The sequence below is a fragment of the Cupressus sempervirens genome, chromosome 6, assembly GCF_028749045.1.
Source record: "Cupressus sempervirens isolate cs-2001-9-10 chromosome 6, ASM2874904v1, whole genome shotgun sequence".
NCBI classification, from domain to species: domain Eukaryota; kingdom Viridiplantae; phylum Streptophyta; class Pinopsida; order Cupressales; family Cupressaceae; genus Cupressus; species Cupressus sempervirens.
The window spans coordinates 581,117,265-581,132,991 of record NC_143123.1 but is presented as its reverse complement, the minus strand read 5'-3'; the positions used below and the strand labels follow the sequence as shown (position 1 = coordinate 581,132,991).

Sequence of the window (15,727 nt, the reverse complement as noted above, 5' to 3'; positions counted from 1 at the left end):
AAAACTCAAATGAATGAGTTGCCAAAAACCCTTCATGGGCACTCGCGAGAGAAAACTAACGAAAAAGAAAATCTATGGTTGCATATGAGAGAAATAACATGATCTTGAAAAACACCTAAAACCTATTCATGCAGGTAGGAATAAACACAATCATTAATAACTTCCATCCACCAAAGAGAGTTGTGGGACAGAACACTAGTCGCACAAATCCAACCACGAAAAACTCCAAAAATGTAGCTACAATTCTCAGAGCTTTTACCTTAAAAACTCACAAGTCTCCTTCAAAATGCATGAATTTCCTTTACTAAGGAAAACACACAAAAGCCCTCGAATTTTCAAACGTATTTTTCAAGGAGAAGGCCTCGATTTTTATTAAAAAAAATTGCAAAAGCTTATGGATCCCCATGGTTTAACATTATGTTCAAGTATTTTGATGTATTGAATAAATGAAATACAACGAATATATAGACCTCTTCAAGAGATTCGAACTGAAGCAGAAGTCTTCTAAAATTAGAAATCTAAAACAAAGTAATAAATAGAAGTCTACACTTTCATCTGCCAAAGACAAAGTCACCAAAGAAAACACTAGTTGCACAAACCCAACCACGTAAACAACCAGAAATGCAAACACAATTCTCAAATCTTTTGCCTTAATAACTCACAAATCTCCTAAAAAACTCACAAACCCCTTCAAAAATACATGATATTCCTTACCGAGGAAAACACACAATAGCCCTTGAACTCGCAAATGTTTTTTTCATTTAAAAACGATCTAAAAATATGATAAAAAAATCAAAGGAGAAGGCCTCAATTTTATTAAAATGTGTGCCAAACGTTTGAAATTCTCATGCTCTAATACCATGTTCAAATTTTTTGATGTATTGAATGAATGAATTACGAATATATAGACCTCTACAAGAGCTTCAAACTGAAGCAAGAGTAGTCTAAAACTAGAAGTTTAAACTTTCTTCCACCATAGAGAAAGTTGCAGGAGAGAACACTAGTTGCACAAACTCGACCAAGAAAAACTACTAGAAGTGCAGCCACAAATCGAAGATCTTCTTATAAACTTACGAATCTCCTAGAAAAAAAAAATTTTGAATTTTCCTTTACTGGGGAAAACCCATAAAAACCCTCAAACTTGCAAATGATTTTATCATTGAAAAACAATCCAGGGAGAAGGCCTCAATTTTCATTAAAACAATTCCAAACTTTATAAATCTCCATGCTCTGATACCATGTTCAAATATTTTGATGTATTGAATGAATAAATTACAATCAGTGTAACACCGGTGCGGGGGGTGGGGGGGCATTTGTAAGAGTTTCCAGGATGGTAAAAAAAGGTCTCAATATAGGGAACGTCGAGGAACGCAAGAGGATGGTGAGGAGGGAGGGGGATGGGGGGTGGGGGTGGGGGTATTGCCTACTATACATTTAGAACATGAAATGCTAGTTATGAAATGATGTTTCAGTGTAACTTGTCAAATTGAAATCCTTGCACATAGGGAAATTGCACGCAAACCAAAACCATTGAACATTCAACATAGTAACATAGCAAATACCAAATAGTAACATTCATAAATCAAAATTCAAATAGAAATCCAAATCATCAGAACATAGAATATATATTAGTTCTATCAAATATCAATTGTATCATAAAGATGATTACAATGAGCAGCATCACAGATGATAGGAATCATGATTAATATCAAAATGAGCACAAAATCATGACAAAATGTAGTGATGGGAAGCCTCTAATCATCCCCAAAGCCAAAGTCCTCATCACTGGAACTATTGGACTCCTCACACTCAAGTTCCGCAAAAGGAACACCAACCAATCCTACATATGTTTCTGCTGCAATCAACATGAGATGGATCCTCCGGCTCTACATCCCATCATGCTACTAGGCTCTCTTTGTACATGTCTTGCGATCTTCGATATGCAAGACACTGTGCACAACAACTAGATTCTTCGCTCTCTTAGAGGTAAATTTGTTCCTCTTAGCAGAGTGGATGAAGCACCCAAGTACCCCTAACATCCCCATGGACCCAAGCACCCAAGCAGTGTGGCGGTGGGGGCAGCCATCATGCGACGATGCTTGGCAGGCAGTGGGGGCACTTGGGTAATCCAAGCACCCATCCCAGGGATGTTCCAGCACCGGGTACTTCTGTGTTTTGGGTCGGCTGTGTGTCCTTGGGTTTTACTTATTACAATGAATATATAGACCTCTACGAGAGCGTCAGACTGAAGCAAAAGTCTTCTAAAAATAGATATTTAAAACAAAGTAATAAATAGAACTCCTAGATGGGTATTAATAAAAATTCTAACAAGCTAGCTAAAAACAGCAAACTAAAAATAACGAAATATTCTAATAATCAGTGTTTACTTCTATATCATTACACTTCCAATTGCAACAATATACAGATGCCAACAGAATGTTACTATATAACAAATTGATTGTACAAATTCATAACAGATTAGCTGTTCCATCAAAGTTATTGCTTACTTACAATGACTGCAAATCAGGAAAGGCAGTTCACAGATCACACAGCTTCCTCAACAACAACTGTTGTCTTTAAAGGGCCCATGCTTTTCGGTCAGACCATCATGGTTGGTAACTGCTTGTTACCATTCATTCACAACTTCTAGCTGGCTAAACAGGTACTAAAAAAATATAACAAATTCTAATTGCTATCTATAATCAAAAAGTGATAAACAGTCCTCCTTTCACTTAATTCAAATCTTCCAGCATTCCCTATCAGCCAAGGCCACTCTCTGGGCAATTTTATCAATTTCAATACCGGCAAATATACACTGGTTAATTAATGGGTCTACCATACCCGTCTTGGATAATAAAGAAGGTTAGAAATGTTATTGTATCTCCAAAGGACTCCATATTAGAAATATAGCTACTATTACGTCTTTCTATAATTTCATGGGGTTATTGAATTTTCAGTTTGCATTATGTGATTGACACACTTCGCAGTGATATTGCGTGGTCTTCTGCTATACCTTTTTCCTGTGCTTTGAAATCCCTTTACTATTTGAAGATTTTATTAACAGTTCGTCTCATTTCACATCTAGACTTTACAGTGGGCCAAAGATAATGCACATTCATTGCTATATTTACAACTTGATCTGACTTTCGCCCTTATTTATGCCTTTGATCAATGTGGGCATGGGCATTTGTTCGTTTTTCATTGTTTAAGTGATAGAACCACCTTTTATCCAAAAGATGAAACATAAATTTATTTTACTTAAAATTTAAACTTCTAAACCCAAGCATCATAGGTATTTTGCTGACCTCACAAACAATTAGGAGAAGGACCAAGCTATCCTGCTGTTAAACATGAAATTGAGTAACACACAAGTAAATTATAGATATTATTGTTTATATTCAGAGAGTGTTGCATGCTAAAAATAAATTGTATTATGTTCTCTTCCACGGGTTGTAAAGATATCTGCATGCCCAACAATAAAGATATCCTTGTAAACAAAGCTTGGACAGATTTATACTTGTTGAATTTTCAGATTGATAATAATTTTGGAGCAAAGTTGACCATCGCATATCTGATTTAGGAGCATCCAGGCTTCCCAACAAATCTTGCTTAACAGTTTTTGCTTGTTTGATTTTTGTGTGTTTTCTAGTACTTTTAGTTTAGTTTGCAAGTCCTTTTATTAGAGTTAATCTTGTTCTTTAGATGTTTTCTTCTGTGGAGTCCACCAGCATCTTTTAACGATTCTGAACTCTTCTTATTTGCTGATGACATGTCTAGGCCCAGACCCACATTTTTTGTCTTGTACTGGGTTATTTTCTTTCTGCTGGGTCTCGACTTCCTAATCAAATCTCTCTAATAATTGACTATTCTTGGATATTGCTGACGGGGCTCGCATCTCTCCCCCTTTTTAACTGGGCATGATCCTCTATGACACAACAATTCTATGTCATAGCTGGGGGCAGTTTCAATTTACAATATCACAACCTGTGAACTGACTAATGGGATTTGCATGACAAGTAATTACTGGTGGCCCCATTTGGGAATAAATGAGAGGATTGTGTGATCCTCTATGACACAATAATTCTATGTCATAGCTGGGGGCAGTTTCAATTTACAATATCACAACCTGCAAACTGACTAATGGGGTCTGCATGACAAGTAATTACTGGTGGCCTCATTTGGGAATAAACGAGAGGATTGTGTGAGGATGGAGTCTTAAACACTCTAACAGGCAGTTAGCTACTGGCCTCCTTTCATTCGCAATTACAGGCAAGCCAATTTGCTGCAGATTTCTGGCTTGCAGTTACTTCTTACAACTATTGTTGGCTAGCACCGACACTACAATTCCAGGCAGTTTACAAGAAGTTACAGATCACTATTACCAACAAAACAGACTCTATTGGCAGAGCATTTTTTGTGGCCTTTATCTCGAATGGCCACTGGATAAAGGGACTTATGAAGTAATATACAAGGAAGACAAGGACAGTGATAGAGGGTCTGCACATCATTCATACCAGTCAATGAATTTGGGATGAATTCTAAGTTAATATTATGTATTTTCCATGTAGGCTATATGTCTGTATCAGCAATAAGCTGTTATTGGGAGCTGGTAAGGCTGGTGCCTAGGGAAAGGTACCTATAAGTGAAGATGTGATAAAAAGTTATAGCATTTTAACTTTCCTGAAATTTTGATCACTTGTTTCTGAAGTTAGGGTAAGGAAATATTGAATTACAGTTGTTTTCTGTCAAAAAATTTAAGTTACGTCTGTTTCTGCTGTTGATAACTTGTGTGCGTGTGGCTGCTTGGACTGCTTGAATACCTTAGGCCGCAGACCCTGTCAGCATTGATATTCAAGCTGCCATAGTTCTTACATGACAAAACTGGTGAACATTAATGATAATGGAAGATTATTTGATTGAATTAATTCAGAACATATTTGTCTTCATCAATCTCAATGTAATCCAAGATAACTATAGCAAAAAGTTTAGAACATTATTAGTTCTTCTGAGTATGTGCACATGCCATTGACAACCAACAATATGCCCTTACAAAAAAGTTAAAATGAACATTTATCCATGAGAATGAACAAATAGGAGGATACAATGAGATTTATCAGAAACACACGTATACTTCCGACATCCTTTGTAAAATTTCTGGCAGCGCTCCCGTAATGCTTCTGCATTTTCTTCTGATGCTTGTACCTAGAGCAGAAATAGAACAAGAAATGTAAATTAATGAACAGCCGAGTTTTGCAATTGAAAGTACCTCAAGAATTTGCAAAAGCTAGTGCAAACAGAACTCTCATTCTGAACCTTGAAAAGATGTGTTTCATTGAGACACCTTATCTTACTACAATTATATTCATATAGACATCATGTGTATGTCTAAGTCTCTAAACTGGCAACCGATTAGGCTTAGTAATATGTCCATTTCGCAACATCCCTTCACCCACGTAGGAACTTCAGCTTTATTCTTTTCACATTTGATATACCCATAAGAATCTCGATAGAGATGTGAGATGGTAGCAATAATGCACAAATGCACCATCCCAAATTTTTGAGACCCCATGTATAATTTTGTACAATCCTTTTGGTCACACTAAGAAACAGGGAATATAACTGAGACTTGGAAAAATCTTGGACGAAACTTGAGATGTCACAAACAAGACAAGAGGCTGAACAGATTGATTCTTTGACTCATTTTGAACAAAAAATGGAAAAGGGAAATCAGCAACATATTAAATACTGTCATTTACTTTTCCACTTTTAATTTACGTACACATCTGTCAAAGTTGCCAATCCTAGTTCTAATTCAGATTCAGTTTTGGTTTCAGGTTCCCAGATTCGGCAAAAAACAAATTTGGGCTGGTTCCGGTACCGTGGGTGTATATATAGATATTTTCAAATATATGTATGTATGTATATATGTAGATTCATAATTTCATAGATCTAACATATTCAATGTTCATTCATCATTGGTTCAAAACTTCAAACATAGAATAAAAAGAAAACCCGGCATCCCATTTTCTTTTATTTGATAAAGAACATGCCGAAGCATGATTATTCCTATTGCTCCATACCACAAGATGATGAAACCCTAGCTCAAGCCATGCAATGAATGAAGAAGGAAAGGGTCAGATGGACTCCTGCCAGGAAGGCAATACTAAAGGACAAACTTATCAAAACATGGAATGCCCAACAGACTGATCCTCTCGTGATCTTTAATAAAACTTGGATAGTGCGAGATAAGCACAAAATTGAAACTGAACCAAAGACCCTGGAATAGAATATATGAGCATTCAATTAGTATTTCTTTGTAGTATCCTCAGAAGAGGAGATTTTTGTAGATAAAAACTCTTACAAATGTAACTAGGAAATTGGTGAAATCAATAAAAGAAGCAATTAGTAATATCTTGTTTTCTTGTACTTTCTTTTGAACAAACACATTTAAAAGTATGAACATGAAATTGATTGAAGAAAACTAATTTATTTTTGAGGAGCATATAAAATAGGAAACATGAAAAGCAATGTGAATACAGTAGATAATGAAGTGACCAATGAAGTCAACCCACAGATTCCCTCGCATTTGTTGCTTCAGGTTTTGCAAGACACGCAAACAAAGTTGGAAACCATGGAAAAGAAAATGAACAACCTAGCAGCCCAGATAGGGCAAGGTCAAGAGGAGATGCAATCCTCGGCCCCACCTAAAACTGAACATAACAATTATGGCCACACCGAACGAAACACTCAAGTCTCACCCATGCAAACTGAGAAACAAAAGAAACTTAAAATAGTTAGCGACTTGTCCTTCGATATTAAAAAGATCAAGCCACCCAGATTCTTTGGCTCTGAAACTGGAGAGGATGCAAAGGCCTAGTTAACTGAGATGGAACAATACTTTGAAATTAGGAGTTTTTCTTAAACATCAAAGGCAATATGGGGAATATACCACCTTTCAGGTGAAGTGGCTACTTGTTGGAGAAACATCAAAATAGAATTCAACATTAAAATAATTGAGGTTACCTAGGATAAATCCATATCCATTTTTAAAAACCAATGGTTACCCAGACTTTCTACAATCAGAAACTGTTGGACTTTTAGAATCTTAGACAAGGGGATATGACTGTACACAAGTATTAGGAGAAGTTCAATCGATTGTTGAAGTATGTACCCCCAAATCAACAAGACAAGAACGCAAAGGTTAGGAAATTCATTATGGGGTTGAACAATACGATCAAGGGAGCAGTAGATGTCCTCGCCCCCCAAACTATGGAAGAAGCCCTTGCGAGAACAGTCTGACATGAATAGAAGATAAAGAGGGATGACTCTATCCGAGATAAGAAAAGGGAAACCCACTAGAACACTGAAGGGTCATATTCCAGATCCCATAAAAAGCATTTTAAAAGTTTCAAGCCCAATAAACTGAGCCAAGGGAAAATGGAGGTAGGGAATTCAAGGGTAATTCAGGAGGAGGAAATAAAGGAAATGAGAAGAAGGGACCGCCATCAAGATGTTACCCCTGTGGTGGGGATCATTACACCAACAAGTGCCCTAATAAGTCAAGTACAAGTCAGCCACCTCAACCCCTGTTACCACCACAGCAAACTGTCTACAAGCAAAGGATTCATGCAGCACTAGACAATCGGCAAGCTGAACAACAATTGGGGCAAACTTGGTCAAAGGCCCCTAAATCGTCCAATCAAACCCATCTAAGGAAAACCGAAAGATTGTGACTTACCTCCTTATCAGTTGTATCATCCAAATCAACAAAAAAATCTTTTGAAAATATCGAAATCTATCTATCCATAGGCTTAGTCATCCTTTGCAGCTCTAGTCCCTTCTAGGCAAGCCTTTGGGGTTGCTTTCCCACACACCCAGTACAAGAGGAACCTCTCAATGAACATCAATCTCTATCCACTTGCATGGAACCATGTTTAGGGCCTTCACCATCCATCTACTGAGTATCATTTCTCGACATAAAGTTTGTGAAGGGCCTCGTGAGTGGAAGGCCCCCCAAAAACACAGTCCTTCCCTCCTTAGACAACCCGACACCGCAAAAACTTGCACCTCCACCAGCGAGCAACTGTGGCCAGAGGAGCTGCCAGGTGTTTACCGCATAGATTAATTGAGAAATGCACACACATAATGAACACGAACAGCAACAACAGTACTCTTTTATTCGCATATGCCAACAGGTTACATACAAAGCATAAGACAAGATAAGATCCCATAAGATGATTTACAATGAACCCAGACAAGGTATAAATACTTTCCACCGAACCTTCCCGAAGGGATCCGTCGGCTACATAACAATACTAATCTACCCATTGACTACAAAATCTTTACCGACAACAACACCCTATTGGGCACAGTTTCTACCGACAACATCATCCCCCCCCAAAAGAAAAAGTTGTCTCCGGACAACAATTACAAAATACAATTACAACATATCCAGGACAAATTAACAAAACAAAATACACTAACTGGTCTCCAAAATGTGTTGCATTTACAGCCTCTGGGAACACAATACTATCTCCTTAATCAAGCTGACCTTGGTAGCCACCCATGCCGCTTTCTCTGCTTCCAACTTCTGGGTACCCTGAGGCAAGCGTTGTTGAACTGCCATCAACTGGATGATCAACTCCTCCCGAGCTCTCTATGCATCCACCAAGACAGCTTCATGTTCAACACCTACTCCAAGTGCCTCTGGTACACAGACATCCATGCCTGTAGCAGCTCTAAGTCTCATCAACTGGTCACACTTCCCACGACTAATAACCACAAAGACTGGGGCTCTAGGGGGCATCGCCCCCAGCGGAGTCGAGGGGCTGCCAAGACCAAATTAGCAATCCAAAACCCACACAAAACTACATGGAACACACCATTTTTGTGATTTTCTTCCGATTCCACACTCTTTCTGGCAACCACTAATGCTTCCCCTTACCTTTGGCATCATCCGTTACTCATTTTGAACTGCCTCAATCTGTCGTCGTTTTTTTTTTTAAAGAAAACCCCTGACACCCATCTTCTGTGTCTACAAATTTTGCCCCTCACCAACAGCAACCGACGTAAGCCCGAAAACAAGTAGAGTGTTGATGGAAAACTTGGAGAAACTGTTGCAACCCGCTCAATATAGCGTCATACATTATAGGCTTGCATCCCCCGACTTGCTGTTAACTCATCCCATGAACTTCTATTGGCGATCGCTCAAAAACCAATGAAGAGCAGACTGGAGCCATGACGTTTGGAAAATCAAATGCTGCAACCCGCAGAAGAGGAAGAAGATGCGCGGAACAGAAGAATAGAGAAAACCCGCGGAGAGCAAAAAAACACTCGGAAAAATGAAGTCATCCGCCCTCGGAGGTTAGAGAAGACGCACGGAAGATGAAAGAAGTCGTGCGGAAGAACAAAGAAAACCCGCGGAGAGCAAAAAAACACACGGAAAAATGAAGAAGTCTGCGACAAAAATAGACTCCACGCGCGGAAAAGAAGAAAGTCCACGGGAGAAAGTAGAATGGGAGGTCCGCAAAAACAAGGGACTCCACAGTTGCTGCCTACGGGAAAGGGAAAAGTTTGCGGGGCATCAATCCGTGAGAATGAAATACCCACGGGGCTACCAGCGAATCACGTCTGCGGATAGGTGTCCGCAGGACAGCCTGTCCGCGGGGGGTTGCCAGTGGGCACAGTTTTTTTTTTTTTTTTTTTTGGTGATAAAAAAATACAACTCAATTTTGCCTCCAAACTTCGCCATTTTGCAACAACGAGGGAGTTGTTCGAACTTTCTGCGACGACGACGCAGTCTTCCTCACATGGTACATCTTCAACATCGACCTGTTGACTGCCCGAGGCACTTCTTGCCCGTCCAAGGTCCACAATTTTATTGCTCCATTATTGCCAACCTCCCGGATCTGGTATTGCCCAACCCATCTGACCTTAAACTTCCCTAGTTTAATTTCATTCCGACCCTCGTACTTGAGTACCAACTGCCCCGGCTGAAACCTGTTGAGTTTGAGATGCTTGTCATGCCACGCCTTACTTCTGTTCTGTGTCACCTCCATCGCCCACTGTGCCTGCAATCGTCGCGCATCTAGATTATTTCCTTGCTGTCAGCACCCTTCAACTAATTTTATGGTGCGATGCATTCTTTTCTTTCTATGCGGTCTGTTCACCGTGTACTGGACGGTGGGATCTTTCTTTTTTCTAAGTTTGTATTGTATGTTCTTCCCCTCGGCTTCAACAGTAACCGCCTTTCCTTCTTCCACTTCTCTGTATTCCTTCAGACATTCATTTTCCTCTGTTTTCTCACCTTCATCGACCCTTAACATATTACAACTCGAAAACAGTTCGTAGTCTTCTATCTGCCAATAGAAAAGGCCATTCACCGAGTCTAGGTCGTCGTCATTCGATCCTCCTCCTAGTCTCAATACTCCTTCATCCGGTTCCATTCTCCTCTTTCCTTCGTCGTCACTTTCGCCTTCACCTTCTGAATCTGACGATGCTGCCTCCTCACCTACCATTTGTGTGTGTAGGTCAATTATGAATCTTTTGCCTTCGCGCCTCATTGATAGGGTATTTCGTTTCCAATCATGTTTTACTTTTGCTTGCACCAACCAATTCCATCCCAGAATAGCATCATATCCTTTTCTTTTCAATGGAATGACCACGAAGTCCAATAAAAATGGTTGCATTCCAATAGTTACCGGTCGCGCACTCAAGGTTCCCAACGGTTTGATCCCATGCTGGTCTACCGTGAGCAACTGGAATGTAGGTGGCCACAACGTCGGCTTTCCCAACTTCTTCTAGGTACCCTCCGATAACACATTCACGTCGGACCCTGCGTTGACAATTGTCTGTCAAAACATTTCCCAAAATTCCATCTCGACAACCGCCAGATGCCTTCTCGTTGTGAGTGCCAGAAGCATTGGGTCTATTGCTGTCGCTTCACTGTTGTCCCTTCTTGTGTCCTCCGTTGCTTTCGAAAATGGTGTATAATTCAGAATGACCATCCATAACTAGGGCATTGTGAGAAGAAGGTCACTTATCTTGACCGGTACCTCCATTTGTAAAATCTGTCGTACAATGTTTTGTTCCGCGGAGTTCCTTGCCAGAGTGCCGGTGGTGTCCGTCAACTGAGATGTCCCCACCTACGATGCCTTTTCGATTTCTGCCCTCGCTTCCCCCAATTTCCTCTTTTCTTCTATCAGGTCGAGGTACACCTTTGCTTGCCTCCGTGTAATTGCCAAAACCTCCTCTTCGTCTGTTCCAACAGTGATCAAATTTACTCCAGATTTTGGGCACTTGGCATCTTCATGGTCGCCAGGTCCACACCATCTGCATAATAATTTCGGTGTGTTTGCCGTTGTACAATCCCGCGCAAAATGACCCCACAAATTACATGCTCGACATTGAACGATCAGCCGTCCGTTTGCATCATACTGGATTCGACTTCGGTTGCCATTATTATTGTTATTGTTCGCATTATTGTTGTTTTGCCCTCTACTATTATTCCTGTACCCACCCGAAGTAGCACCATCAATGTTTGCATTTCCGTTCCCTCCTGATGTGGAAGCTGCCTGTGCCAGAAACACCTGTTGAGGTCCTCTTGTTTTCATGTTGAAGGGACATTCTTTTATGGAATGTCCCATGATTTGGCAAATCTCGCAAAATTGGTTCTTTGGACAGGACCCTTTAGTATGACCTTTCGTCTTACATTCCGTGCACCACAACTCGCTTCCCTTTGTCTCCTTCTGCATGTTTTTAAATTCCTTCATCATACAGATCATGTCCTTTTGTAGGGCGCGGACCTTCTTGCTACTATTTTCATCATCACTGCTATCCTCTCCCGAGGATGCGTCATCATCTAAGTTGGAGGAACTATTCTTCTTCTTTTTCGTCCTCTGCTCGCTTTCCAAGTTCATCGCTCTGTTGTATGCTTCAGTGTATGCAAAGGCGGCACAATTTTCATCTTCTTCTGCAACTTCGGACGTAGGCCTTCCACGAACCATCTTTTCTACAGTCCGTCCGCCAGCTTATTTTCCATTTTACTTATCAAATCTTTTAATTTTCTCGCATAGACGTGGACAGTTTCCTTCTTCCCTTGCTTCGTATTGTTTATCTCTACGACAATTTCGTTGTCGTCGCGCAACAATTGAAATTCAGCAGTAAACTCCTTAAGGTTGTCCCAAGTGGTTAAGTTCTTGGGATCTGAATCGGCAAACCAATCAATTGCAACACCCCGTAGGGTTGCCAGAAACTATCGGACCCATTCGTTTGTATCTATTATGCCATTTGCCCTCCAGATTGTTTCGCATGTTTTACAGTGTCGGCTCGGATTGGCCATACCATCACCATCAAATTTCGGCAACTTTTCTTTTGGTCCTGCCATCACTACTGGATGTTGTGCACTAGCGTTGTTCAGTCCTGCAACACTGGCACTGTTCACTCCCACAACATGCCTTTGCACTCCCACACCGGCGATCTGCAATCCCACACCGGCAGACTGTACTCCCACACCAGCGGACTGCACTCCCACACCGGCGAACTATTCTCCCACACCGGCGGTCTGCTCTCCCACACCGGCGGTCTCAACAACGGAAAACTTTGGTGAAGAAGGATCTTCTGAAGTTGTCCCTTGCAGAAGTGTATCGCAGACGAAGAGATCACTCCACACTCGTGCTCCCTCGGCACTCCGAGCCGTGCGAATCAATTCTCTTCCGTCTGAACTCTCTTCCCTCGGCGAATACAAATTCAAAAACTCCTCCCTTGCTTCTTCCACCAACTCCACCCGCTGTCGAGTCTCCTGCAACAATTCTTCTGCGCTTCTATATCCGTCGGCAATCTTTTGGAACCTCCTTCTATGGTCGGCTTGCTGTGCCAAAATTAAATTTTCTTGCGTAATACGTATGCCATATTTTCCCTTTACCTTATTTCGATCTTTGTTAAGCTGATTTGACATTAATCTTCATTCCTCCCTCCCTCCAGATTCATAGGGCAACGGCGCCAAATGTTTACCGCATAGATTAATTGAGAAATGCACACAGATAATGAACACGAACAGCAACAAGAGTACTCTTTTATTCGCATATGCCAACAAGTTACAAGTTACATACAAAGCATAAGATAAGATAAGATCCCATAAGATGATTTACAATGAACCCAGACGGGGTATAAATAGTTTCCGCCGAACCTTCCCGAAGGGGTCCATCGGCTACATAACAATACTAACTACCCGTCGGCTACAAAATCTTTACCGATGACAACACCCTGTCGGCCACAGTTTCTACCGACGACACCAAGTTCAAAAAGAAACTCCTTTCGCTAAATTCGCTCCACAAGAATGGAGCCGTTTTGTTCCAAACTTCTACTTCAAATAGATGGGCCTGGTTGAACAGCCAAGGAAGGACAAGAAAAATGGAGAAAAGAAGGAAACCGTAACGCCCGAAGACTTCGTAGCTTCCCACAAAGCCATCATAGAAAGCTAACAAAACTAGAATATTTACTTGCTCTAATCTTTTAAAGCAAAACATAAAAACTATATTGGGTTGCACCAAGAGGAAATCAGTCTTTTTCCCTTCATTTGACTTGTACAAGTAAATGATATTTTGTTCTTATTTGTATATTCTTGTTTTATTGAATCAATCTCAATCTCGAGCATTCATTGATAATATGATCAACATAGAGTTATCTAAATTCATTATTTGTGCTTCTCATGCATTGATCTCTATTCTATGTGCAATTATGTTTATTTTGCCAAGACCTAACTCCAAATCAAAATTTAAAATTGTCACGTCCAAGTTTTCCAACTACAGTACAAATTTATGAAGTATTTAGAATGTGCTCCTATTAAAGAAAAATGACTCTGAAGCTATACGAAAAGAGGCACAGCAGACCTCACACTCAATGAGATAGAAGAAGAATTTCGATGGTGCATCTAAACTTTAAAGGCACCTGTGGCAAAGCTGTTGTCAAGTGTATCATCAAAAAAATTCTTAGGGACTTATTGTAGGAGCAACAAAAAGTATTCTTTCAATTACAAACAAAAAGGCTAGAGGTATGGGAATGGTGGAAGGATTAAGACTGGTAAAAGAGACAGGTTTTAAAAGATCGATGATCAAGGTAACAAATCGCAATTCCAAATACAGCTGGATGACAAAGATATTTCTTGAGTGAGCCAAAATTTGGAATTGTACTTATCATTTTTGCACACATACCATCAATCACATATGTGCATGCATACCATTAACCCACCCAAGCAGCTAATCATATTTCTTGTATAGGTGTATCAATGGATATAATCAAATATTTCCAGAGCTCAGGTATTGATGATTACAATGTATTCAGAAAAATTATGTCATGAGATGCATGCAAAGGTTGCATTGATGGTGAAGAGTTAAATCATGATTTAAGTAGAGCATATCAAATAGACCAACATTAGCATGATGGAAAAAGTTTCCAAAAGCAGAAATGTCAGTACATGATGGTAAATTGGTATTGATGAGATGGATTGAGTATTGGAAATCGTTACATAAGAGTACTACTAATCAGGATCATGCCCCAGCAAGCCTGTTTGTCTATGCAATTGAGCCATCTTCTGCTATTGCTTGCATTTGTAGACGGACAGGAAGACAGGAAGTGGTAAGCATGTATGTGGAAGGTGGCACAGTACCGAAGGAGTTTCTTCTGGTCACTTTTAAGTTTTAACATCTGGTGTGAGGAGGTGTCAGGTTCCCGGTAACAAGAAGTTGCATTTTCCTGTTTAGCTTGTACATGTGCTGTTCAGATAGAATATCGAATGCCAATGTGCAGAAATTTATATAAACAATTACTTTGATAAAAATTGCATCCATACTGTTAGATAGACATTAGTGTTAGCCAATTATATCGCAGATCTTAGTTTGCTGATGTGGCAAATGTGCAAATGGTGGGATGTTGTTGTGATTCAATTACAAGGTCCACATTCAAATATAAAACTGAATGGAAGAGAAAGCATAAATAGAGCAGCGAAAAACTATAAACAGACAAAAGCTCATAAATCTGTAGAAGCTACAAGCAGATCTCCTCCATTATAAAGATCCCATAGATCTAACTCAATCATTTCTACAAAAGAAATTCAGAGCGAACGCCATAAGCGAAAATACAAAAAAAAAGCACAATAAAGTGCAAGTACAGCTGACCTGTTTCCGAAACATAGGCGAGTCATCCAGCTTCCCCAAATTCATGATGAAAATCTAATCAGCTCTGTCGATGTCCTTCCCTAGGCCTTTCTTTTTATCATTCCCTTAATTTAAAGGCATGTCATTTCACTCCATTGCCCGCTCTGAATGCCCTAAAACTATAGTCAAAGGTGGACCTGCAAATGTAAACCCTACTAGCTGTCTCACAACATATAGACCCACTATTTCAACAAGCTCAGAAAATGCCTGAAACACGTTAACTATATTGGCCAGCTCAACCTGAGGACGGAAGAATCTCTCCAAACTAGACAATTGAGGGTTGCCACATAGACATTTGTCGTGAGCAGTGTTCGATAGACTTCGGGGCCGGTTTCTCTGACTTGTCGACGTGGCATGTAAATGCATTTCCACGTTGCCTGACAATCTGACTGTTAGGCGAGACAAATTTACTAGCGTATACCATTATTTGCTTTTTTTAATTTTTAACACTCTTTTCTTTTTTTGTGTACACTATGCCACGCGTGAGCGTTGCGGACAGTGTAAAACTTAAATGC

The 15,727-nt window shown here is 40.1% G+C and overlaps 1 protein-coding gene across 4 annotated transcripts in view; it reads right to left on the bottom strand.

Annotated features, from left to right (window-relative positions):
• Positions 1 to 15,471, bottom strand: part of LOC149553579 (ADP-ribosylation factor GTPase-activating protein AGD3-like) — a 150,281-nt gene extending 134,810 nt beyond the window's left edge. For 2 of the 4 annotated variants that reach the window (XM_089788980.1, XM_089788981.1), the window contains exons 1-2: positions 15,174 to 15,454; positions 5,126 to 5,202 (exon numbers count right to left, since the gene is read on the bottom strand). In XM_089788980.1, the coding sequence (XP_089645106.1) occupies positions 5,126 to 5,202; positions 15,174 to 15,199 (103 nt within the window). In that variant the 5' untranslated portion in view covers positions 15,200 to 15,454. Of the gene's footprint in view, positions 1 to 2,511; positions 2,630 to 5,125; positions 5,203 to 15,173 lie in introns of those variants that run through there. The other 2 variants (XM_089788979.1, XM_089788982.1) reach the window with 2 other exon arrangements.
• Positions 15,472 to 15,727: the final 256 nt, after the last annotated feature.